General features: G+C 39.6%; 1 protein-coding gene across 10 annotated transcripts in view; it reads right to left on the reverse strand.

Annotated features, from left to right (window-relative positions):
* Plcb4 (phospholipase C beta 4) overlaps positions 1-25,421 on the reverse strand; it is a 381,354-nt gene that overhangs the window by 118,518 nt on the left and 237,415 nt on the right. For all 10 annotated transcript variants that reach the window (XM_058575386.1, XM_058575387.1, XM_046433511.2 and 7 more), the window contains 3 exons: positions 10,132-10,212; positions 9,122-9,181; positions 7,710-7,853 (listed from right to left, as the gene is read on the reverse strand). In XM_058575386.1, coding sequence (XP_058431369.1) covers positions 7,710-7,853; positions 9,122-9,181; positions 10,132-10,212 — 285 coding nt within the window. The remainder of the gene's footprint in view (positions 1-7,709; positions 7,854-9,121; positions 9,182-10,131; positions 10,213-25,421) is intronic.

Raw genomic sequence — 25,421 nt, forward strand, 5'->3', positions numbered from 1 at the left:
GTCACAAAGCATAATTTATGGAGTTCGCCAAATATTTACAACCTGCATAAAGTATAATGAGCAGTCTGGAAATTGTCTAAACTCAGTCCCAATCTTTGCATTTTGAACCTCATAATAGCAGCTTATTTTTGCAATCAAAGGAAAATGCGACTTGGTAAAAAATAACAGACTTATTTGTGGAAATCTTAAATGAGGGTTGCATTTCCATCTTGTGCACAGTACAGTGTCTGTGATTTCAGATTGCATTCAGTGCCAGCTGTAACTGAATGAAAGATATCTGAGCTCCCTTCAACTCCCTGGAGACTGAGATCCTTGGTGAACTGCATTCTGGGAGAGAACAATACCTAAGAGAAATCAGAGTTGCTTTTCTAATTAAATAAAGGTATTATAATGCTTGGTATTAAATTATTTGCATAGTTGATGGTAAAATGATGGGCAAGGAGAATTAAAGTGGGGGAAAAGAGTTTAAAATACTTTAGAAAATATGGGGAAGTGCCTTCTTCATGTGACTTCTTCATTCTTAAGTGTTTTAAGCTACATGACAGAGGACACACCAATCACCCAAAGGCACACTGGGTTTGAGGTAAATATGGCAGCAATTTGTTAGCAATTCTTTTTAACAGAGGGTTTTTCAGGGGAGGAAATGAAAGTTAAATTTTATAACTGGAATGACAGGAAGGATTTAGGTAAGCAGGATATAATGATCCAAATTGGAAAGAGGCCAAGACATCAGGGTCAAATCCTCCAGTCTTGCCATAGATTCTTAGCAGCAACAATCCGGTTACATCCTGAAGAATGACTAAAAATAACATCCTGGAATCCCAGATCTTTTTAGTTTCCTTTAGAACATCATTGAGTGGGATTTTTCTCAGTTTTCTTGTAAAAAAAATTATTTTCCTAGCTTTTCCTATGCTGATCTGCATAAAATCCAGGTGTGTGATGATACAGTAAGTCCCCTTTTGTCAAAAATTTCATTTTTTACAGTTTAAGTAACCCATAGTCTGAAAATATCAGATGGAAAATTCCAGAAATAACAATTCATAAGTTTTTAAATTGCACTCTATATTGCAATGAAATCTCATTTCACTTTGAGAAATCTTAATCTGTCCCACTCCATCCCAGGCAGCATGTGAATCATCCCTTTGTGCAGTGTATCCATATCATATATGCCACCCTCCAGTTAGTTGCACAGCAACCATCTCAGTTATGAGATCAGCTGCACAGTACTATGGTGCTTATGTTCAAGTAACCCTTATTTTACTTAATAATGGCCTCCAAGCACAAGTGTACTGATGCTGGCTGTTTTATTACAGTATACTCTTATAATTGTTACATTTTATTATAGTTGTTGTTAATCTCTTACTGTGCTAATTTACAAATTAAACTATGTATGGGAAAAAATAATATATATTAGGTTCGGTACTATCTGTGGTTTCAGGTATCCACTGCCGATTTTAGGAGATATTCTCTCAAATAAGGGAGAACTACCATACATACTTATCACCTGGGTTAGAATTTATTGATTTATTGGACATAAATATCTCAAAAAGCAAGTCTTTATTGATCACTTATTAAATGTCGGGCACTGACTGTTGTAGATGGTGGAGAGACAGCCTTAAACAGAATAACTGCCGTCATGTGGACACAGGAGGAGAGTAAATGAATTCATGAATACAGGGTAGGTAAACAGTGGTACATGAAGAAGAAGGAGTTATGGAGAGGGGGAAGATGGGGAAGCTCCTGCTGAGGTCTCTATCCAACAGACCTGAGGCCTGTCAGTGAGAAAGCTCTGCCTATAATTGGGGGAAGGGTGTGTGCCAGGCAGAGGGAACAGCAAGCACCTTGAGGCTGGAAGGAAACTGCCCTCCAGTGGGCGAGTTTCCCACAAAGAAGAAAAGAAGGTGGTGGAGGCAGAAAAAGGGAGGGAGGTGAGGCAGAAAAGTCGGAGGCCTTGGTGGGTTCTAGTAGTAAAGGGATGTGAATTACAGTTTAAGGACCCTCATTTGCTATTTTGAGAATCAATTACAAGGGGCAAGTCCAATGCACCATTTAGAAACCTCTTGGGGCAGAACAGGGAGAGGTGACTTTGGGCTGACCACCCATGATGCTGTGGTGGTGCTGGGGAGAAGGAGATGGATATACCGCAAAAGCCAGGTGAGCATGGTTGCTAAGGGACTGATGTAGGACTGGAGAGAAAGGTGCTGATGGCCTCAGCAATTGAGAAGATAGAGCTGTTGAGATGCAGATGACCAGGAGAGGCACAGGCGAGAAGGGTGAAAGGTTTGGCTTGGTAGAAGTTTGGCTTTCTCCACTTAGAGGAGAAAGCAATACAGAAATCTCTGAATAAGTGTAGTGGAAAGGCAAGCCTATTTACTGTAAGCCGAGAGAGCAGCTGAAGAAAATAAAAGCTGGGCTACAAAGATGTCTTTTATAATGCCTTCACCTTTGGCTCAACAAAGCAGTCAGATCCTCAGTCATCTGTCTAGGAACTATTTTATCTTGACTTGAAACCTCAACCTTGAGAAACTCAGATTTCATCTAGAATTATACTGGCTCTTAAAAATCCCACTTGAAATAAGAAGGAAAAAAAATATCTGAGACCCTTTTTAAGAAATGGAAGAAAAAGGAGGAATGCCTTGTTCAAAGTCAGAAGTTTTTCTGTCTCTCTTGCTCTCTCTCTCTCTCTTTTTTTTTTTTTGCGGGGGAGGGGGGTATTGGGCATTGAACCCAGGGGTGCTCTGCATCCCCAGCCTTTTTTATTTTTTATTTTGAGAAAAGGTCTCCCTTGATAAGTTGTTGAGGCTAGCCTTGGACTTGTGATCCTCCTGCCTCAGCCTTCTGAGTCACTGGGATTACACCATACCCAGCAGGGAGTTTCTAGACCTCCACAGAGTGTACATCGAGATCAAAGTTGGCCCCATTGCCTGGATCAAATGTTTGGTGAGGTGAAATCTTTAGAATGATTATAAATATAAGAAACCCAATAATTAAGAATAGACTCAAGAATCTGATACGATAAATACTCATAAGCAAATGCTACACTAGAAATTCTCTTAACCTGGTCAGACCAAGATTCATCAGATGTTCTAAAGACAAGCAAAATACACCAAAACCCTGGGAGTGCCCAACAACTCTCATAGCTAGGAAGCTGCTGGCCCATATGCTGTGCCCTTTGCCTTCATCTTGCCTGCTTGCCACAAGTGATTTATGTTTGTCGTCAAACCTGTTTATGTCAGTTGTTATAAAAAAAGGACATAAACCAGTGAAATATTCTATCGGAAAGGAAGAGGATTGTTGTTTCTCTAGTTGCATATTTTGGAAAGTTTTCTTTAAAGGAAAGTTGCTTAAAAAAGTGTTCTCAAACCCTGTGGGGACAAGACAATGGATACCCCAACTGAAAGGTTAGGGAAAGAAGTCATGTATGGTGGGATTTTGCCCTCGGTTGCACTTTGCTCCACAAGTGTTCTTAAAGTCTCAGTTCCACTTAAAACAAAACAAAGCAAACAAACTTGGTATCTGAGACAAGGCATTCAGGATGAGCATAGACAAAAAAAAAAAAAAAAAAGAACCATGAACTACAATTAGCACACCTAAACTTAATACAAAGTCTTCAGCCCTAACATTAAACGGTTGCCTAATAATTAAATCACATTTATGTGTTTAAAAGTATTAAGGTATGGGGCTGGGGTTGTGGCAAAGCTGTAGAGCACTCACCTAGCACATGCAAGGTACTGGGTTTGATCCTCAGCACCACATAAAAATAAATAAGTAAAATAAAGGTATTGTGTCCAACTACAACTAACAAAGAATTTTTAAAGAGTGTTAAAGTATAGATATATTAATTTAAAAAGTGATTACTTGCACAAACTGACTTTTGTGATAAATTAACCAGAAAAACAGCTTCCTAACATATGGACCAAGAGCACCTTTTCCATGACCCTATGATTCTAGGCTCTTATAAATGTACTTAATTGAACTGTACCACTAACACCCTGTGAGTTATGTTGGAAGATATCAACACTGCTCATTGACTTGATGGAATTTATGAATTCTGCTATCATTTAGCCGGGAGGTATTTATAGCTGTGTGTATTTCATGTAACTCATCTCACTTCAACACCTGTGTGTTCTTGTAGGGACAGTAACACATACAGAGGATTATGGATAAAGTGTGATGAGGAAAATGTCAATACTGGAGGTAAGAAACATTGTGGTCTGGATTAACATAGTTATTTTAGGCTTCAAAATCAGAAATTGGACAACATTATCCATATACATGTATTTTTTTCTCTCTTTGGAGATGATGATTTTATTTGCATGGATTTACATTTTATTTACATGAATATATAGTTGACCCTCTGTATCCCTGGGTTCTGTATCTGTGTATTCATGGCTCAAACAATCACAGATCCAAAATATTCATGAGAAAGCATTGTGTCTGTCCTGAACATGTATTGACATTTTCCTCATCAGTATTCCCTAAACAATACCCATAACAACTATTTATATAACATTTGCATTGTATTATTATTTATTTTTCCTATGTATTATTATAAGTAATCTAGAGATGAGTTTAAGTATATAAGAGGCATATGCATGTAATATACTTAGTGAAAGTATTTAGTGAAATTTAGAAAAGTATTACATTCTATGTATTTAGGGAAAAATTAGTGCTTAATATCTTTTCAAGTATTAATCAAACAAAAAGACCTGATTTAATAATTATGGATTGTTCAGTTTGGAAAATGGGATTTATATTTATATATTATGCCATTAATGAAATATAAATTTCCAAATGATAGTTCTGGAAGGCTTAAATACTTATTTTCTTTAATAAAAGCAGGCTTAAATATTGCTGAGTTTGAATTGAAAATTACATACAGAATTATTTTTTTATCCTTACTTATGTGTCTAGCTGCTCTTACATTTCAATTGAAATGCTACTAGGAAAAAAGAAAAAAAATGAAATAAATCTCATCTTGATGTATATACCTCCCACCCTGCCCCTCAAACATACAGACATGTATAAAACTTACTAATGAGAATATGTTTCAGAACATATTCTGAACCAATGGGCCAAGATTGACAGCTATCAAATTACAGAAAGCAAAAACTTCATGGCATTTAGTGATTTGGGCCATCTTCCCAGAACTGTGATTGCTCAGGTAGAAGGTGGGTAGGAGCATCAGGTAGGGAATCAGAAGGCCTGCATCAGGCTTGACTCTGGTCTGAATGCTGTGTGGTTGTAGAGTTCCTTTACTTATCTGACTTCATTTTCCTCATCTGAAAAACGAGGTGGTAAGTTCCATTTCCTCCTTCAACATCCTGTGATCAGAACAGTTAACATATTGGGGGCTTTCAATGAGAAAGGCTGTACATTGAGCACTTTCTATGTAAATTCACATATGCCTCACAAGAATCCTAAAAGCAGATATTTTTGTATAATTTTCATTTTGCAGAAGAAAACATGGCACAGAGGTAAGTGTGTGTCTATGCCACACAGCTGAGAAGTGGAAAAACAAGGATCTGCACCCCTGCAATCTGGCCCCAAATTCCAGATTCTAGGGTCCAGACTGTCATACCGATTCTTTTAACATAAATTGACAATAAAAGTTGATGAAAGCCAGGAAACACAAGTAATTTACAGTACTGTTTTTTTTTTTCCAGAAATTCAGATGGCCAAATACCTGTACCTATTTGGCAAGTCTCTCTTGGTGGGTAGCCTGCTTGGTTTTCTGGGATTCAATGTTACTACAGCAAAGAGCAACTAAAAAGATCTTTGTTTGCAAATAGGTAGGCTTGAACTATGAGAAGCAGGAATGCTGTTTAGGACAAGGCTAAAGAACCCATTCCAAATGGGGGTTGATCTGAGCAGATTCATAAAAACCTGTAGGCACTGCAAAATCTGATCTCTCACAGCAAGGTGACATGGAACAATGGCACAAAACCAACAAAGCAACCACTAGAAGGACAGAAACAAAAGCTCTTATGTGACTCTAAGCACCCATTGCTGTCTCCAAAGTCACAAGGCCAGAAGCTTCTCCAACCCTACCCCACATGAATCATCTGGAAGGTCTTATTAAAAGAAAAGGTTCTGGATCAATGCATCTGGGTAGGCCTGAAACTCTGGTGTGTAATGAGGGACCAGGTGAGGTCAATGATGCTGGAAAGAGAACCATATTTTGCAACTGAATAAAATAGACCTTATGATCTAGGACTCAGAAAAGCTTAATTCTGCTACAAGTCCATGGTTATATTATTAACCTGTTTCCTCAACTGATCTTTCCTGACCATTTCCTTCTATCTCTAAAATTCAGTATTTCTGATGATGCTCTTTTCATTAAACCCTACACTTAGTTTCTGTTTGTAAGATCAATGGGAAAAGAAAATGTTTCCCTTTCTCCCAAATGCAGGTCTCTGCAAGGGAAAAGTTAAGGCTCAGTCTTCTCATTCAGAGAGACAATGGGCACTCTGTTCAGATATAAAATCTTCCTAAAAAGAAGTGATTTGCAGAAACAAGATTTAAATTTGAAGCATTCTATTTCTTGGGCCAAAGTCTCTTTGAGAGTAGCTCACTATAGCAATGGTATGTCATGTACATATTAAAATATGCATCTTAACTCCATCCTTTAACAATACTGAGGAGGGAGGCTTGGGTTTATTTTCTTATATTGTTTTCTGAGGTCCCCATCTCAAATGGGGGTCCCAAATGCCTGGGCTCAAGAGATCCAACCACATCAGTCTCTTGCCCCCCAACACCTGGTTTCAGGAGTTTGCATTTCTTAACCATCTAGCTTTGCACTATCCAATATGGCAGCCACTAGCCATATATAGCTATTGAGCACTTGAAATGTACAGGTCTGAATTGAAAATACACAACAGATTTCAAAGACTTAGCATTAAGAAAAGAATGTAAAATATGTCACTAATAAATTTTATATTGATAGCATGTTAAAATGACACTATTTTGGGTATGCTAGGTTAAATAAAATACTCTATTGAAATTAATTTCACCTGTGTCTGTCTCGATCTGCTTTCCCCTCCTGCAGTGCTGAAAATTGAACCAAGGGCTTCCCACATGCTAGGCAAGCACTCTATTATGGAGCCACACCCCAAGCCCTTACTTGTTATCTTTTAAATTTTTAATTTTTTAGTGCTGGGAATTGAACTGAGGAACTTGTATATGCAAAGCACATGCTCCACCACTGAGCTACACCCCTAGCCCTCTTTTTATTTTTTAAATGTGGCTACAGAAAAACTTCACATTATACATGTGGCTCACATTGTATTTCTACTGGACAGTACAGATTAGACCCATTGTATTCAAACTGGCCTCATACCAGTAGCATCCATATCACATGGAGCTTGTCAGAAAAGGAGATTCTTGTCCCTTCCTCAGACCTATTGAATCAAAATTTGCATTTTAATCAGTTCCCAGATCTCAAATTGTGCAACATTCAAGTTTGAAAAGTCCTGGGCTAGTTTTTCCTGCAACACATTATGGTAGGTATTTGGGTTATTGGCCTATATAAGTGGCATGTTAAGAGGGTATTGTGTTTGCTGGTTTTCTACGTGAACATGCCAGCAAATCAATGAAAATTTTTAGAAATTTAAGTGATAACACAATTTGAAATACATATTACAATTATACTATACATAAAAGGTCATACACATAACATACACACATATTGGGAAGCTATTTGAGTCTACCTTCGTTACTTCTGGGTTTTCAGCCACCATGTACGTGAAACTAATGTTCACAAGATCTGTGCCACTGCACACGCAAACTATCCGCCCTTCCAGATCATTTTCTGATTTTCCAACAGCTTCCAGGGCAGCCAGGATTTTGGGATCCTGCAAAGAGGTATACAAATAGGAAAAAAAAAATCTGTTGGAAATATTGTAGAAAACTTGCCCAAAATAAAATATATTAGAGGTAAAAATATCCAGAAGGGCAAATGTTGTGGTTGCTTTTTCCCATTTAACTAACATACCTGGTTACCTAGGATTATTCTGAACCTGTAGAGGTAAAATTTCTAACACTACATATTATTTGAAATCCTTTAATAAGAGAGATGTTATAAATTTTTTGGTTTAGAAAAGTAGATGTGAGGGGTTTTGTTTAGCTTTTTTTTTTCTCTGAGATAGAGAAGGCTGTGACTGGGGTTCACTTTTGTTCACAAGTTGACAAGGAGGCTCTCACTAGAGAACAGTCACGTACATGACCCATGAACCGATATGCCATTGCCACAGCCAGCTAACACAGGTTATTCCCCCAAATGAGACTAAATCTTTCAAGTAGCCTGGATCCAGAGTGAATATTTTCATTTCTACAAGCCATGGCATCCTCAATTGGCATGAAAGCTGTGAACGTTTACCCTCATTCTTAAATAAAACAGGGCCTTTGTTCTCTGAAAGAACTCAGGAAGAAATGCCAACATATGGTCACACAGAAAATTTAACTAACATAAAAGAAGACAGATTTAAAAAAAAAATAAAAAACAAAGTAAAGAATGTAACTTTGTTTTGAACGACTCACAACCTGCAGAGCTATTATGGAATGGGGAATAAATACTGTGCTAGAATGTTCTAAGAAGAAACATCTTTTAAATCGCAAGCACCACTATACAAATTGCTTCTTATTCAAAAAAATCAATCACTGTGAAGAAGAGTGATTTATGTGCTATTTGTTTATTTATTTATTTATTTCCCTCTCAGAGTCTCAGAGACAGACTTCTAGATGAGCCAATGTCTGTGTGCACAGGTGCTCAAACACAGAACTACCAGAGCCATTTAAACTTGCACATCAACTTCAGATGAAAAGGGAATCACTGCTTTCTAAAAAAGGGGGAGGAGTTAATTTCTGAGTTAAGAGAACTGTTTCTTTGCTGCTGTATCACGCAAAAGTCTTAATTTTCAAGGGTTAACCACATCAATCTATATAATTAAAGACAATGAAATCCAAATTATCCAACAGTTATAGATAGGAAGATTTCTAAACTGTGTCCATTCTTCACTCCCAGCTGGTGACTTTGGGGCAGTAACAAGTTAAACAGGACCTGGAGAACATTGATAAGCTATGCAAATCTATTAGTAGAATGACAAACACCAATCACAGGTACCTTTGGTATGGCTCCCAGCCGAATACTGTTGATGAGGGAACATTCCAGCACTTGTCCTTCCTGAAGAGAGAGAATACAAGCCAGCAGTGTGCTTCAATTTTGCCTGACCAATGGTACAAGCTACTCAGCCAACATTTTTGACAACAAAGTCACTGCTGATCAGAATAAGGTGAAAACAATGATGATTGTTGCTAATGATCAGAAGTAATCATTAGCCAGCCTTCCTTCCTTCCTTCCTTCCTTCCTTCTTTCTTTCTTCTTTCTTTTTTGCAAGGGATTGAACTAAGAGCTTCATGCAAAATAGGCAAGTGCTCTACCACTGAGCTACATCCCAAGCCCCCAAACTTTATATCGCAACTATTTATACAAATACAACATAAGAAAATTATTCATAATATGTTTATAAAATGCCATTCCTTTTATACACATAATGTGGCTAGTAAATTCTATAATATCATTAAATATATTGGCACACAAAATATTAAGTGGGAATAAAACGTTTATGTAACTCCAATTCTCCTTTTCTTACATTTGGCTTAAATGTTCATTATGTGTGTACACTGTGTCATGCAACAAATTAAGTCCAGGGTACAAGGAGATGAGCACCCTTTCAGTGTTTGCAAGAAACCACTTTAGATTTCAGCTTGAACTTTTTTTTTTTTTTTTTTTTGGTCTGGGAAATTTTCTGAACTCCCAAGATTAAATCAGATCACTAGTTGTAAGATTCTATAACTAGCTAAGCTTCTCTTTCACAGCACTCACTCACTTGTAACTCTTATTTTTTAAATTCCGGACTATTCTTACACTAGAATATGTGAGAATTAGGATAATGTCCTTGATCCCCACTGTATCTCCAATACCTGGCACATGTAAGCATGTTTTTAAAAAGCTGAAATGAATGATCAGGTGCCGGGGTCTATGCCCTCAAGAGGCACTTGTTCTACCTGTTGAGAAATGAAGTGGCTTGAGTCAGAAAGCAGAAAGAAACACTTGCTGTTTTGGTGCCATACCTTGCCTTCACTTTTCCAAGTCAGAAAGAAGCCAAATTCATCCACTTTGAAGAGGCAGTTGGGTTCAAAGACGAATGATTCCTGTTAGAGAGAAATGTGTTGATTTTCATGACTCACACCATTTTGAATCTAATAAAAATGCAAATATCTTTGAGCCTCTAAACAAAGGAAAATGAGAAATCACCCTCTTGCATCCTGATTCTAATAATCATATTTCTTATCTTATTATGTTTCATTTTGTAAATTCCTTGCATTCTTTTTTGTTTGTTTTATATTGTAAGGCTGATCAATTTAATAGAGCATCTTCCTTTCTAGAGCAGGCTTGAAAATAAATGACACTCATGTCCTGAAGGTCCCTGCAGAAGGAAGTTTTCCTAAGGTCTTGGAAGAGGAGCTTTTGGTCAGAAGGAGGACAATCACATTTAGCCCCTGGTCTCCCTCTGTGCAAGAGAAATTGTTGCCTGTATCTCACATGATGTCAAACCTCAGTCACAGTGATGGATCTGTGTTATAACAAGTCCTCCAGGTGATTCTAATGTGCACTCAAGTTTGAGAACCTCTGACGTGGACTCTGACATCAGAAACTCAGTGAAATACTACAGAATAAAAATTTAATCAAGAAAGAATATCAGCCAAACCTAGGACATCAGAGCAACTGCACTGCACTGTACTTGCCAACAGATTCCCAGGCTTGAGCAAGAGAGCACCACTGTAATGCCAGGAAAATTCTATGTCCATGAAAGAAAAAGAGTGTTTAGCAAATGAACCAAGATGGCCTTTGCCCCCTGTTTGCACTACACCACAACTTGGCCCGCTTGCTTCCACAAGCCTATGTTCCTTTCAGGATCTAAAGAACTTGTTTTCCCCTCTCAATGCCACATCAGCAATTAGGAACCTGTCTGGCAAATATGGATCAAGGCAATGACTTAAAACAGGTATGTAACAATTATAGGATTAAGATTTTAGGGGCATCGAAGAATCTTAGTTTCACCCATTAAAATTTGTTTTTCTCAATTCCAGGGAAATGGGAACATTCACCAAGGCAAATGCAACGTGGAGATACTCGGCCACCATGGGGTGGTAGAATTTAGAGACCTGGGGGCTCTGAACAGAGCTAATCTTGGAATTGATAGGATAGTTGACTGGCAGATGAAGAATTACCAGCTGTAGTTCATCTCCCTTTCACGTATGTATTGGATATTGCAGATACAGCATTAAATTTGATAAAGACAAGGGCATTCATTGCATGACTTCTGCTTTTGGAGTCAGTACTCAGTTCCACCAGTTTTTTTTTTTTTTTTTTAATTGGCTTCTACTAGAAAAGCCTTTCTAAGTCTCAGAAGCCTTGTCTAATAAATGGAAGCATTTACATGTAACTTTTTGGTTTGTTGTGGGAATTAAGACACAGGGAATGTCAAGAACACAGCACAGAGTTACCTCTCATCAAGTGGCAGCTGTTAGCAATAATGTATGGTTTGAAACTGCAACTGTTGTAGCAAATTACTAACAATATGGAATTGCCAATGTGAGACAAATTTTTTTGTCTTTTGTCCAAATGGCATTTTGTTTTTCTTTTTGGGTACAGGGGATTGAACTCAGGAGCACTCAACCACTAAGCCACATCCCCAGCCCTCCTTTGTATTTTATTTAGAAACAGGGTCTCACTGAGTTGCTTAGTGCCTCACTTTTGCTGAGTCTGGTTTTGAAATCGCAATCCTCCTGCCTCAGTCTCCTGAGCCTCTGGGATTACAGGTGTGCCACACTGCACCTGGTACAAAGTGGCATTTTTCAAGGGATTTAACCTAGATGTTCATACTTTTAGATGGGACTTCATGCCAGACAGAGAACAGCATTTGTAAAGGTACACAGTCTTGAACTGATGCTCGAGAGGAACTTCTGGGGAGTATGGAGTAGTGAGGCAAGTGGCAAGAGATGAGATGGGACATATAACTAAGAGCTAGGTCATGGGAAGGATCTTGCATACTGTAGAAAAATGTCTCCACCTAGAAGGTCATGGGAGTCCTATCTGTTACTAATCAAGACATGAACATTAGTACATTTTAAAATACTTCCCAAGCAATATCCTCAGAGTAACAAGGAATTTGGGTGGGCAGGGTTCATTTTCTAATATGGCCCTTAGAGAGTAGACCCACAACGAATCCACTGGTGATATTATTCATGTGGCCCCTATCACTTAATTCCAGGTGAGGATTTGAGATGATCCATAGCATAGATGCCATAAAGAAAGGTTTCCTCACTTATTTTGGAGCTGGACTTCCATTTCCTCCACAAGCATAATGAATTTTTTTCTTTCTCTTCCTCTAAGTTATCCAGACGAGATCGGGTGCATTCAGGGTGGTATGGCCATAGACATCCTCTAAGTTATTCAGAGCTCATCACCATTATCACCTGGAAATGTCAATTCGAAGCATCCCACTCTTGGACCACTGCTCATATTTCTCATCCCCTAGTTCTAGTGCTCTCGTCTCCTGTGTTTACTTCTCTTACAACCTCTTGTTCATTCTCCCTGTCAATCTCTCAGGATCCACCTGATTCCTTCTCCTTTACTTCCATCTTTGTCCAGCTAATTTCCATGGCCCAGTATTAAATCACTCCTTCATAGATGCTTTCAACTCTGAAACCAAGTCCACCCTAGCCATGTTGTACCATTAAACTTGATGAAGAAAATCACAAAACGAATTTGTCTGGTTTTAGTTAAATTCAAGACTATAAATCTCAGATAATCAACAGTCACTTTCAATCTTATAGATTTTTTTAAAAAATAGATTTCACCATTCTTGGGGCTGGGGATGCAACTCAGTGGTAGAGCGCTTACTCAACATGCAGGAGACCCTGGTCTGATCTCCAGTATGACAAAATTAAAACACAGAAATAGTTTCCTCATTCTGAGAGGACTAGTCCACTGCTTATTTTTGAAACTTGATCACTCTTCACCAATTACAGTGCTTCACTGAGTAAGGAGAAGCCATCATTTGGAAACCTCCCCTTCTTCCCTCCTAATGAAGTATGTTTCTTGTATCAGAAGTCAACTCCCCCATTTCTGCTCCGAGTTCAGTCTTCTTCTTACATAAGGACTTTGGGTTGTTTTTTTTTTTTTTATCACCCAACACACATCAGTTGTTGTTATTTTTTTCTTTCCTACTAAATCATTCAACAAAAGACTGAAGGATATTCACTAGTTGTCTATCTAGTTTATAAGACAAAAACTTATCAGTGATTAGGGACAACAATGGCCAGAACAAAAATTCTCCAGGGAAACCTCACCAAGAAGCCCCAACTGACATTAAAGACAGGGATGCAGGAAATCCCACAATAAGCTCATCCACTGTAGCTGAAAGGTTTCCAGCCCAAACATGTTCAAATTGACCATGAAAAATCAGAGAGCAAATCTGAAGGAGGTATGTCAACCACTTGAATGGGACCAGAAACCAACCTATATATGTTTCTTTCCACAAATGAATGGAACCTGACCCTAAGGTTAGTAAAAGCACAGATATCTATTCTTTTTCCCTAACAACAGTTTTAAACTTGATATAGACACATCCTGACCAGAGAACATGGGAGGTGGTTTCCTGAACTGACTAAAGCAGTAATATCCTAAATCTCATCCTCAGGAACATCTCTTCCAGATTGGGAGATCTCTTCAAAGGAAGCTAGGCTCCTTCTCCTCTGCAACTCTGTTTTTCAGTTAACAAATGGTAACAGAACTTTCTGGTAAGGAAATAAACGATAATAGGACTTCTACCAGAGACCCTAAAGTTTCAGTTCTCATAAGGTTCAGTTAAAATTCCTCATAGTCACCCTCAGAGCTCAAGGGCTTATTACTTTACCCAGTTCAACTCTTTCTTCGAGCCATAGGACGAGGACTAGAAAGGGCCAGGAACTCCTTTCGAAAATACTGAGCAAGTGGTGGTATCTTGTTTGAGAAAGACCAGAAGCATCACTTTGGCTGGAATTACTATTGTCAGACAGGGATCTGAGGAGGTGTGCCCCTACAGGCCAACAGGCACCTCCCCATCTCATCAAGGAAGAAGTGCGTATTTAAGTTTTTTATGGGTTTATTTTAAGTAGATTTTCCTGGTCCACACTGTTTGTACATCACTCAACATTACAGCCTTCCTCTCAAAGATTCAAGTTACTTTCAAATTGATTTATTTTTTAAAATTTTTTATTTGTTCTTTTTAGGTATCCATGACAGCAGAATGCATTTTGACATATTACACATGGAGTATAACTTCCCATTCTTGTGGTTGTACATGATGTGGAGTTACACTGGTTGTTTATTCATAGGAAAGTTATGTCCGATTCATTTTCCTGTCTTTCCCATTCCCTTCCCTTCAAATTGATTTAGATTGAAACTATTTTGTCTTTGCATTTTAAAACTTATTCTGTTAAATAAAGTGAAGTCCCCTTTCTTCTTATAAGGAAATGGCAGAGAACTAAACAGGCTGAATGCTCTGATGGAAGAGGAGGAAAGGTATTCATGTGGGAGATACTGATAATAGGTCCTTGATTTTATTTTAATTGTGACCTCTGATTATGTCTCACCTTTTATCTCTTGACCTCTCTCTCACCATCATTATCCAAGTTAATTGCAAATGTCTATATATTTAGAAATGATGCTTGCATCAGTGAATAGGATACAGTCAAGTCTTATTGCCAGCCAGGGAGAGCTATTTTGGACTGCCAATCAAAGCTTTACCTACACTCTGGTTAAACCTTGCTTGTTTAGGGGCTAGTCTTCTGCGTGTGGGGATGACACAGGTAGTTTAGGACACAGGAAGGAAATGGAGGGAGGCTTTTTACACTCCATCATAAATCTTGTGCTTTCCGAGAAAGAGCACCTTCTCAGGAGGTGAGGCTCCTAAATGAGTCGGGGGCCCAGCCCTGTAGCTAATGGTTCCTGAATGCTTGACTCCTCACCAGCACCTGTGGGAGAAGCTCAGCAATCATGCTGATTAACCTTGATGAATTTCACTCTTCCAATCTGAATATTGGGATAACTGATACTAACCTTAAGGAATGCTCAAAGAATTAAAGTTGAGAAGGTCTAAATACGTGCGACAAGGAAAATGTCCAATCCATGAATGATCGCAATTCGAAGAAAACAGTTACCATTGAATTTAGGGCTGTCATACTAGGCATTCCACAAATACCATCTCACCCAGAACTCATGAGCATTCTGTAAGGATTTAGACTAGATCTCACTGTCCCAACAGATTTTCTGTGATAAAGGGTACTTATCAGATGGGCACTGCCAAGCATGTTTACCTTGAGTCACATGGGCCTCTGAGGCACTTGTTACATGGATTGCACAATACAGGGGCAGCATTTTTAACTTTAATTAATTTTTATTTCAATAGCTACATATGGTTAGTAATTGCCTTATTAGACAATGCAGCTTTAGAGGGAAGTGGATAAAACATTTGAAGGAGAGTCAGTCTTCAAAGTCATAGTTGGTGCACGCCTAACTGGGTTTTTTTTTGTTTTGTTTTGTTTTTGTTTTTATTTAAAGAGAGAGAGAGAGAGAGAGGGAGAGAGAATTTATATATATTTAGTTTTTCAGCGGACACAACATCTTTGTTTGTATATGGTGCTGAGGATCAAACCTGGGCCGCACGCATGCCAGGCGAGTGCGCTACAGCTTGAGCCACATCCCCAGCCCGCCTAACTGGGTTTTGATCTGATTTCTCCAACTCTGAAGCCCATGACATTTTCTTCTGCCCCCTTCACCTGTCACCAACAGACGTGAGATGGTCATGAAATGAACACTGCCTAGGTAGACTGAACCATTGTGTGCACACGGGGCTGGGCTCACCTTCCATGTTTCCTGGTTTGGTAAGACCTGGGAGGAGAGCTGGACACAGTGGCCCACGCTTGTAATCCCAATGACTCAGAGGCTGAGGAAGGAGGATCTCAAGTTGGAGGCCAGCCTCAGCAATTTAGTGACATCCTATGCAACTTGGCGAGACCCAGGTTCAAAATAAAAGGGGCTGGGGATATGGCTCAGCCCCTGGGTTCAATCCCTGGTACAAACAACGACAACAAAAAGAACTGACTGGGAAAAGACAAAAGAGACTGTTAAGGTTGGAGGGAAACAAGAGAAGTCTGAGTTAGGAAGAGGCCACAGGGATTGTCCTCCAATTTAAATCACACTATCCCCCAAAGACATCTCATAAACAGGGAAGGATTCTGGGTATGGCCTTTAGTCTGGGAATAGAGATGGAGTGTGATTTAGAATTAACCAAGAGATGGTCTTTTCTATCAGATCTCAAATGTCCAGGGTCCTAGAGATGCCACATGGCCTATTTCTTCCCACTCTTTATTCCAGAGGAATCCCCTAAGCTCTGTATGCACCAGATCCTTTATGATTCTGCACAAATACTTCCTTCTTTGGATAGAATCAGAAATTTTTGTTTCTCCAAGTTAAAGGAAAGACTCCAGCGAGACATTCTGCCTTCAGAACAGACTCCTGAAATAAACAGGCAGGGGTCCTTATTGTCTTTACCCTCATGAGTATGGTCTTGCCTTGGAAGGATCTGGAATATTCTTTCCTTTTGTGAAGCTAGTTCATGGATCTCATGAGATGACTGACCTTGGGCTTCTCAGCTCACATTCCAAACGAGGGGTAGGAGGACAGTGGCCCTGGCTGCCCCCATCACAGACCCTGGTTATGTGACATTATTTTGTAAAGAAAGTGAGGGGAAGGGGAAAAATAATATAAGGGGGACAAACGAATGTCAGTAGAGGGGGCAGAGAGAGAAGAGGGGAGGGGAGGGGAGGGGAGGGGAGGGGGGATAGTAGAGGATAGGAAAGGCAGAAGAATACAACAGACACTAGTATGGCAATATGTAAATCAATGGATGTGCAACTGATGTGATTCTGCAATCTGTATATGGGGTAAAAATGGGAGCTCATAACCCACTTGAATCAAATTGTGAAATATGATATATCAAGAACTATGTAATGTTTTGAACAGCCAACAATAAAAAATTTAAAAAAAAAAAAAAGAAATTTGTCAGGCATCATAAGAGAATGTTTTGGGGCTGGGGATGTGGCTCAAGCGGTACTGCGCTTGCCTGGCATGCGTGCGGCCCGGGTTAGATCCTCAGCACCACATACAAACAAAGATATGTCCACCGAAAACTAAAAAAATAAATATTAAAAAAATTTCTCTCTCTCTCTCTCTCTCTCTCTCTCTCTCTCTTTAAAAAAAATAAGAGAATGTTTAGTTTTTGCATTTTTCTCTTTGGCCTTTGATTCTTTGGACAGATGCTCCCACAGGTCAAGTTGCTAATACAGACGTTCCTCCTTCTACCAGCAACTGATGCTCCACCAGAACCAACAGGGAGACATAGTTCTAGTCTCCTGATAGGTGACTCAAAGACCTGTGGTACCTAGCACTGTTACTGCTATTACTAGGCAACACACACAGTGCTTACTAAGTTCCAGGTGATGCTCCAAGCACTCTCAGGATGTTAAATCCTTATCTTCCAACATTCTTCTGAAGGAGGTACTGTTGTTATTCTCATTTTACAGAAGAGGACATCGAGGTATATCAGATAGCTGGAACCACAGATCTGTACTGAAGTACACATTTAAATCACACCCACTTGGAGGCTGATAATGGAGAGGAGATTGTTAGGGAGTGGTTCCAATGGGGTACAGTGACCAGGGGAGAGAATTCCTGGTGAGCAGCCCCAGCCTAGTACCACCCTGAGGAGGCAATTCACGCTCAGGTGGGGAGAGGGCAGTGAGGTCAGCTATTCAGCAAGTTTTAAAGGTGAGAGACCACTATCTAACTCTTGTTCTAAGCCTCATAGAAATTTAGAAATGCAAGTCTCTCCCTCCATGAACACCCACAGGCATTTTTAAGTGCTCACTTCAACAAGGACTGTGAGATACACAGGACACTTATTCTAGTGTCAAGTGGAGAGATTTAATCCTCTCCTTTCATTTTATCCTCACCTCAGAAATGAAGAACATCCTCAACTTTATAAGTGACCTGGCTTGCAGGAGTCGATGGAGGTAATTAAAAAGCAACAAGAGGAAGGCAGGCCAGCTTTCCTGAGTTTCATTTTCTATTTTAAAAAAGAACCTGAAAGTTGGCCTGCTGGTGCTTAAGAAGATGCTATGGCCTGAATGTCTGTGTCCCCTCAAATTAAAATACCGAAATCCTAACCTCTAAGATGGTATTATTAGGAGATGAGAGCCTTTGGGAGGTGGATGGGAACAGTACCCTTTTAAAAGAGCCCCCAGCGAGACCCCCTGGGTGCTTTTCACCACCTGAGGAAAAACAGGAAGGTGCATCTAGTACTTAGAAGGGATTCTCCCCAGTACCCTCAAATGTGGATTTTTCAGCTTCCAGAACTGTGAGAAGAACCTTTGTTGTTCAGAGCTATCTAGTGCATGGCATTTTGTTATAGCAGCCTGAACAGACAGAGACATAAAGTTTCAACATCATCTTTGGCTTGAGAATTCCATCAGTTCATCTATAATTTGGGGAAAAAAGGAAGGCTTTGAGTCAGCCCCTCAAATGGGCCAAACTACATTTTACTACTTACGTTGTGGTCAGCCATAGTTATGAATTTCCATTTTTTTTCTCCTTTGCTACAGGAAAAAGATATCTACTCTTTGGTATTAATTTATAATATCAGCCAGTTTGAAATGCCAAATTCTTTGTCCACTCTTTTTTTTTTTTCTTTTTTGGTACTGGGGATTGAACCCAGGGGCACTTTATTACTAAGCCACATCCCCAGCCCTTTTTACTTTTTATTTTGAGACAAGATCTCCCTAAGTTGTTTAGGGCCTCGCTGAGGCTGGCCTTTCCAACTTGTAATCCTTTTGCCTCAGCCTCCAAAACAGCTAGGATTACAGATGGGAACCACCATGCCCAGCAAGATACCAAACTCTCTGTGTCTGCCTGTCTTTGTCCTTCTCTCTCCCAACGGCATCTCTGATGTGGGATTCTCAGGTAGAGTCTGGATGCTCACATGCTGTCCCAGGACATTGAAGTGCAGTCCCTGATTCTGGCCAGAGAACACAGAAGAAAGGATTCCTAAAAATATTCAACAACTACTCCTGGTTGCAGAAGGAAGAAGAAAGTCAACAAAATATGTCTCCCAGGAGGGTGGGTAGTCACTCTAACTTTCTTGGTCAGGAAAACTGTCACCTTAGTCAAAATGGTTTCCTTAGCAACTAAAAGAAGACAAATTAAAGAGGACCAGTTTCCTCAGAGCTAAGGGGACAAACAAACAGGATTTACAATAAATATTTTCAATAGATATTAAAAACACATATGTCTCCCACCACCCACAAAGAAACTCTAAGAGATGAGCTCAAAACATGAGAGGCTGATTTTTTATTTCCTGTAAAGCATTTCTAATGAAAACTCAAGTTATTTCAGAGTAGTGAATTATACTCATTAAAAAAAAAACAGTAAAATAGAAGACTTACCTCTTACATCTAAAGTGGAAGATCTAAGAAGAACAGGGTATAGAAGGTGTGAGGATGCTGAATAGAGTCCCTGAAAGGAATCTCACGTGATTTTCAGGGAACTTCCCTTTGCATGTGTGCACTTCCCATTTAAACAGGGAAGCTTTGGAAAACGTTTTCCTTCAGGAAAACTGCATGCTAAGGTCACCCCTTTGTATGTGTCATCTGGGATATGTAAGCCTCAAAGCTATGGCACTGGCGATGAAGGATCCCAGAATCTCAGACTATATACAGTAGAGCACCAACACCAGCTGCCCCAGATGGAGGCGGGCACTTGCTGGGCACAGAAGGCCACCCCAGGAGCTTCATCTGGGGGAAAAGGGCCCAGCTCTAGGATCTGTGGTGCGCTCAGTTGTCCGGAGCTGGCACGAACCCTGAAGGGCAAAGGGATCCTGGAGATGCTGCCGCCAGAAGCTGAGTCTGCGAAGGTCCGCAGGTTCCCCTGGAAGGGGAGATGAAGCGAACTTGGCTCCCAAATCACCATGGATTCTCTTTTGCTTATCTTTTTTCCAGATCTCTCAACAACATCCTCAGTACCCATTTTGGGATCCTTAAAAGTCTTTAAAAACCAAGAAACAGGCCTAGGGCAGTGGCGCTTAACTGTATTCCCAGCAAATCCGGAAGGTGAGGCAGGAGTTTTGGGGCCAGCCTCAGCAATGTATCTCCACCCTAAGTAACTTAGAGAGACCGTATCTCAAAATAAAACATGAAAATAAAAATAAAAGTCTGGGGCATAGCTCAATGGTAAAGCATCCCTGTGTTCAATCCCCAGTACCAAAGAATAAATTAAGAAAACAATTAAAAGTAACAGAAAACTAGGAAACATTTAAGTAGCAACAAAGTTGACTCTCAGATATGCAGCTAAAGAATTAGCAGATCATAGTAGGTGCTTATTTAATATGTACTGAGTGATAAAAAGAATGAATTCCATTTGGAGATACAGCAATAAGTAAAAACAAAGTCTTTGCTCTCAGGACTCTCTGCCCTCAGGACTAATAATTCTAGGGAGATTTTTGCAATGAACAACAAATAAATAAATATTGGGTAGTAACAAATGTGAATAAGATAAAAAAAAATATCCCAAAGAGTGAGGAGCCTGTGTGTGCAGATGAGAAGAGTGATCAAGATCTCTTGGAGGAAGTAATATTTGAGCAGAATCTGAATGAAGTGAGTAAGTGAACCATAATGACTGAAGATATGTGAGGGAGAGAGCACACACATGAGACTTCACAGTCCAGAGAGAGAACAGCAAGTGCAAAGGTCTTGTGGTCACACTGTATCTGCTAGGTTTAGGGAACTTGGATGGAACAACAAAGTGGTAGATCTTGAGGTCACCAAAAGGTTATAATAATTTACTTGCAATTAAGTGGGAATCTATTAAAAGTTTAAACCAGAAGACAGAAAACTGACTTAAATTCTAAAAACCATCCATCTTATTTATTCCTTATAACGGCAATGCAAGGTAAGTATTATAAACTCCCACTTTCCAAACAAGAAAGGTCCTGTCTCTAAGTAGCAAAGCCGTAACTGAACCTACTTTTGTTTAATTCAAAACCCATGCCCTTCACCAAATCTGGTGTATTTTAAGCTTTTGGAAAGAAGGCTGGCAAAGATTTTACCCTAAATACCACATAGTACAAAAGCCTTTCTCTATTTGCAAACAACATCCTGGCAACTTGGCTTGGCTGAACATTCAAAAACTAGGAGGCTGTTTTTTTTGCATCCTCCTAAAGTTAGAAGGATCATTTGCCCTTTTAGGCACTTGGAAGGAGAATACCCAAGAAGAAGGGCAAGGAAGCGCCTACATAGCTGTCAGGCTAGATACCTGAGGATCCATACCAGCTCTGCCCACTCATTTCAATGAATATTTGACAAAGCACTATTTCAGAGCATGTACTAATTATTTATGGCTTTCAGAGAAAGTAGTTTTAAAAAGCGTGATTTTTTTTTCCAATATTGGGATTGAACCCTGACTTGAGGACACTGTACCATTGATTTACATCCCCAGTCCTTTCATTTTTATTTTGACACAGGGTTTTCCTAAGTTTCTGAGGAAACTTAGGAAAATCCTCCCACCTCAGCCTCCTGAGTAGCTGGCATTACAAGTGTGAGCCACCATGCCTGGACAGGTCCTTCTTAATACTTTATTAAAACTAACGTTAAGCATTAAAAAACATGGGCTTTCCAGCTGAGGACATCTTAACTCCATTTCTAGCAACTGAAAGGAAATACCATGTTCTTTTCATAAAGTACATTTTTACCTACCTTTTTATCCCTCAAAACAATTAGAGACTAAAAACGTCCTGGTTAATTCTTTTCTAACTGTATAGGCTGATTTTTATTGATCATCAGGGAGAGGTACTAGTGCTCTTTAAGGGCACTTAGGGACAATTCTATAAAAAAGTAAATTCTTTCCATTCTCATTTCCCTAAAAGGATTGTGTTAAAAACTTAGTAGTGTCAACATTATGGTCTAGAACAGTTAAAGCAAATGGTGAGTTAAACAGATTCTTGGTTCTAGCTTCCAAGATTGAACTTTAGAAACATTGTTTTTATTTTATTTTATTTTGGGGGTACCAGGAATTTAGTTCAGGGGCACTTGTCCACTGAGCCACATCCCCAGCCCTTTTCTGTATTTTATTTAGAGATAGGGTCTCACTTTTGCTGAGGCTGGCTTTGAACTCACAATCCTCCTGCCTCAGCCTCCCGAGCCACTGGGATTATAGGCTTACTCCACCACACCCGGCAAGAAACACTGTTTTCAGTTATGAATTTTTCACATTCATACATAGCTTCAGAAACATTCTCTGCTGCAGGCCTTCTGTGATGCATGGATGTTCTCTGTTCTGGAAACCAACTCCACTATTTGCTCTGTGTTGATTAGCTGACAATTCCTTAAGTGACCTAAACTTCAATTTACTCTTCTGAAACTCTGGAAAATAATCTCATGTAATTCTCACGACACCTGAGGGTGCAATGAGCCTGGTATACAAAGGGCCCAACAGAATCGAATACATCCACTCTAGAAAAAGAAGTCTCTTCTATCCAAGAGTTTCTCCTCTCTTTATCAGCATTGCCTGTTTGAGGGAGACTAGTTGTAGAGAACTTTCAAAGGAATTCATTTTTTTTTCCTTCTAAGTTAAGAAGTCAAATAATCCTTACCTTGACCTCTGCCTAATGGTTCTTAAATTTGAGATGCATGGTCAGAATCCCTGGGAATCCTCTTATACACAAATTGCTGGACTGTAGCCCCAGAGTTACTGATCATATAGGTTCTGATAATTTGCATTTCTGAGAAGTTCTCAGGTACTGCTGATGTGACTGGTCTGGGGCTGTACTTAGAGAACTAGTGTCCCCCTGGCTGGTATGGAACTGTTCTGCCCAGCCTGTGACAGGCTTATGGAACCTCCAGCAAGTTGTTGAGCCATTTTTAGTCCCAGTATTGTAGACTGTAAAATGATGGTTTAAAAAAGTCTACTGAACAATGCGGTTACTATAAGGCTTTGGTAACTTAATGCTAGCCGAGGGACACAATGTTGCACAACTACAATCCCAGTGATTTGCGAGGCTAAGGCAAGAGGATTGCAAATAAGAGGCCAGACTCAGTAATTTAGCAAACCCTGTTTCAAAATAAATAATAAAATAAAAGGGATGGGGGTGGAGCTTGGTGGAAAAGTCCTCCTGGTTTCAATCCCCAGTACCAAAAAAAAAAAAAAAAATTGTATACCATTTGTCAAACATAAGTCTGACACCTACTGAGTGATCATAGTAATAGATATTTATAGTGTAAGGACTTTTTAAAAAGCACTTGTAATACTTAATTTATGTATCAACTCTACTGCAGTAAGGGATGCCCTGAGAATTGGTAAAACATAACTTTTGGCAATGGCCATCTTTTCTAGCTCTTAGACACTGGGCTCTGGTTCTCCAGGCCCTCAGGCTCAGACTGGCACACACAGCTGTGGACTGGAACTATAGCCCTGACTTTTTGGGCCCTGAGCAGACAGACAGAAGATCTTGGGACTTCTCTGCATCCATAGTAATATGAGGAATCATTCACAATAAATCTCTTCTTGTAGGAATCCTGTTGGTTCTGTCTAGAGGATCCTGACTAATACAGCAACCTTTCTAAAAAATAACTCCGAAAAAACTAACATGAATAAAAATAATTCCTCATAATTTTTAGAAACAACAGCAACTCACATGCAGTGGCATAGATTTAAAGAAATGCAATTTTATGCCTTGAGATTGGTTTTCAGAATTCCTCACTTTGAAATATGCTGCATATTTCATCTGACTCTTCACGTGTTCATGCTTGAATGTACTTTCCATAAACAGTGGCTAGACCACATACATCAAAAGCAGAATTTAAAAAAAAAACAAAACAAAAAAACCAAAAACCATGCAAAGAGAATGAAGCCAGAGTAATCCCTGGGCCTCTCCACTGTTGGCCTAGAGATCCATAAGGCAGCCCCCACTCACCAATCCTAATTAGAAGGACATGCTGGTCGACACAACCCTGTTCACCCACAACCCAGAGGTATGGTTTGAAGCAACAAATATCAAGCATTTTCTTATCTACATTGTAGGCTGAAAAGAAGCCGTGGGGAATCTATCACTCTAATTTTACCACTGAGTATTAACCCAATTCTTTATACAGCAGTTATAGTTGACAGGTATAAGTAGCTGCTCAGTTAGTTCTTCTATTTTAATTATGTTGACTCATTGTTTACACACTTTCTTCCTGCTTTGTTTTGTTTGCACAAGCTCCTTGTACATCTAATGCCACCCTGGATTTCCTTCATTAGTTTCTTAATGGATGCGTCTCGTGTCTTCCCACAAACAAGCTGTCCTTCTCGTGCCCTTGATGTGCGGATCTCAGTATTAAGAGTTTTCCATGAGACTGACTCAGACACTATTTCATGGGTCAGATGCTTCTGCTCTTCCGAGATATAGAATTACCTTCCACCTTGGTGAAGAAAGGAAGAAAAGCAAACCCAAGGTAACACCACAGAGAGGAAAGAAAGAGAAAAGCAAGAGCAAAGAAACCAAACACAAAAACACTCTGTTAATGCAGCAAAAGCCCGTGTAACAATCCTTTGAGTAAAGGAAAAGAAATGGAGGGTGACGAAATCAAAAATATAAGAACAAATAATACAAGCACTAGAAATAATTAATTGAAACTGAAATTATTCGGTCATCATCATCAGAACTAATTTGTTATCCCTTTCTGTGTAGCATCATTTGTCCTCTGAGCCAGATGAAAGGAACTACTGCCTGCCGGTCCAATCCAGTCCGCCACCTGTTTCTAAATCTCCAATTTTACTGGAACAGAGTCCATTCATTTACTTACATATTGCTTATGTTCCAAGGCACCTTTGTGCTCTAATGACAAAGGGTGGTAGTTGTGACTGCCAGGTAGGCAAAACCCAAAATATGCAATATGTGGTGCTTTCTAGAATAACTGTGTTGAACCTGCTCTGTGCTTTTTCACTTGACCTATTGCATAGGAGCACATAACAGAACTGAGGCTACTCGCAAACACGGCCGTGATCCTGCCACCTCACTGCATCCACACATCTTGCAATGGGACTTCCCATTTCCCATCAAGCAGCAGAATGTGCTTCCCCACTGCTTGAGCCTGGATTGCTCTGTGACTTGCTGTGACCTACAGAATGTGCTGGAAATAGGCTGCACCCAAGAAAGAACGAGCCCCATGAGAAATTGGGTAGGTGCTGTGGAGGTGAGACAGTTGACAGGTGACCCAGAAAACCC

The sequence above is a fragment of the Marmota monax genome, unplaced genomic scaffold (assembly GCF_021218885.2).
Source record: "Marmota monax isolate L192 unplaced genomic scaffold, Marmota_monax_Labrador192_F-V1.1 WCK01_AAM20220418_F8-fsc00014, whole genome shotgun sequence".
NCBI lineage: Eukaryota > Metazoa > Chordata > Mammalia > Rodentia > Sciuridae > Marmota > Marmota monax.